Source organism: Lepeophtheirus salmonis, unplaced genomic scaffold, assembly GCF_016086655.4.
Source record: "Lepeophtheirus salmonis unplaced genomic scaffold, UVic_Lsal_1.4 unplaced_contig_19095_pilon, whole genome shotgun sequence".
NCBI lineage: Eukaryota > Metazoa > Arthropoda > Copepoda > Siphonostomatoida > Caligidae > Lepeophtheirus > Lepeophtheirus salmonis.
Window position 1 is genome coordinate 1 of NW_027293176.1, and position 1489 is coordinate 1489.

The following is a 1489-nucleotide window of genomic DNA, read 5'->3' on the forward strand; positions in this document are numbered from 1 at the left end:
ATATTGATGTTTATTATTATTAACTATAACTATGAAAACAAAACAATTAATACACTTTTTTTAATATTTTCATTAATTATAAAATAATTTTTAATGTTTTTAGGAGACAGAATGGGTAGGGATGAAATGGAGAGTTGTGAAACAAATGCATTTAAATGCATGAATCCTGAATACTATTTCAAATGTAAAAAATCTTGTGGATGCGAATGTAAATTTATTCAAAAGTAAAATAGTTTGTATCTTAATAATGATTTTAATAATAGCTGCTTGCACGGATAAATCTATAAAATGCATCCAGAATCCAAATAAATGTTTGGATCGAGATCAACGATTTGAATGTCAACGTTTTTGTGGTAATTGTGATGGTGAGTTTAAAAATAATAATAATTTATTATAATTTAAATAATTTCAATATTTGCAACAATGATTAAAAAGGTTGTGAAGACTTACTTGAGCATCTAATGTGTAATGAGTTAAAAAATCTTTGCCATAATGGAAATGTTCGTTATTTTTGTCCTGCTACCTGCCGTTTGTGTGAAAGTAAGTTATAAATAATTATAAGAATTAATTTTGATCATAATTAATGTATTTGTCTATCTCTTATAGAGGGTTGCAGAGATAATCTACCCTATAACATGATGTGCCATAATTTCAAGAAGTCTGGTTATTGTGACAGAAAAAGTATCTATCACAGGTTCATGCAAAGTGCCTGTCAAAAAACGTGCAACTTTTGCAAGTAACCTTAATCATGTCTCTGTCTCTAAATTTGTTTGTCAATAAGTTTATACGAGTAAAATTTAATACAAATATAAAATAATTATGTCTATTACAATTTAAAACTCGGGATTCCTTTTTCATTTATAATTATCTTTTAATTCTCAACACAATAATTAATGAGTTCATAGGGATGTGTTCCATATATTCTATAACTTATAGCATTAAACCAAGTAGTTGATAATATTATAGAGAAAAACGCGTGCAAGGAGAATGGGGGGAAAAGACATATGGTATCATTTTTTTAAATACTGATGTGATTATCATCTGCCTGCTTATTATGATTTTTGAGGGTATAACGAAAGTATTTATTAGCAAAATGTTTTATGAAGATATACTACGTATAATTGACTTAGACGTTTTTTATCCGTTACAGTAGATTTTATAACGTCACACTCCAAGTTTAAAAAAGAAGGTTTAATTAAATATAATCTACATACTAAAAAATATACCATCATACATTTATGTTAAATATACAAAATTAAACAATTAAAATCATATAACTATTAATAACAATAAATTATATATACAGAATATTGAAATAATAGATTGATCCAAATAATATTTTCTTGTTCTGACATGGAAATCCAGTTAAATATGTCATAACTTTAGGTTGCAAGACACAAGCGAGGCGTGGAGTTTAATCAAAAGATAATCGCCCCTCTTTTTCATGTTGAAGTTTGCTATATACAATTGTGCAGAGGATAGATATATC

General features: G+C 26.6%; 1 protein-coding gene across 1 annotated transcript; it reads left to right on the top strand.

Moving 5' to 3' along the window:
• Positions 1-82: 82 nt before the first annotated feature.
• Positions 83-839, top strand: LOC121131161 (uncharacterized). The gene is made up of 4 exons (XM_040726690.2): positions 83-208; positions 264-365; positions 436-540; positions 607-839. The coding sequence occupies exons 1-4, from the start codon at positions 94-96 to the stop codon at positions 738-740; spliced, it is 456 nt and encodes a 151-aa protein (XP_040582624.1). The 5' UTR covers positions 83-93; the 3' UTR covers positions 741-839.
• Positions 840-1489: the final 650 nt, after the last annotated feature.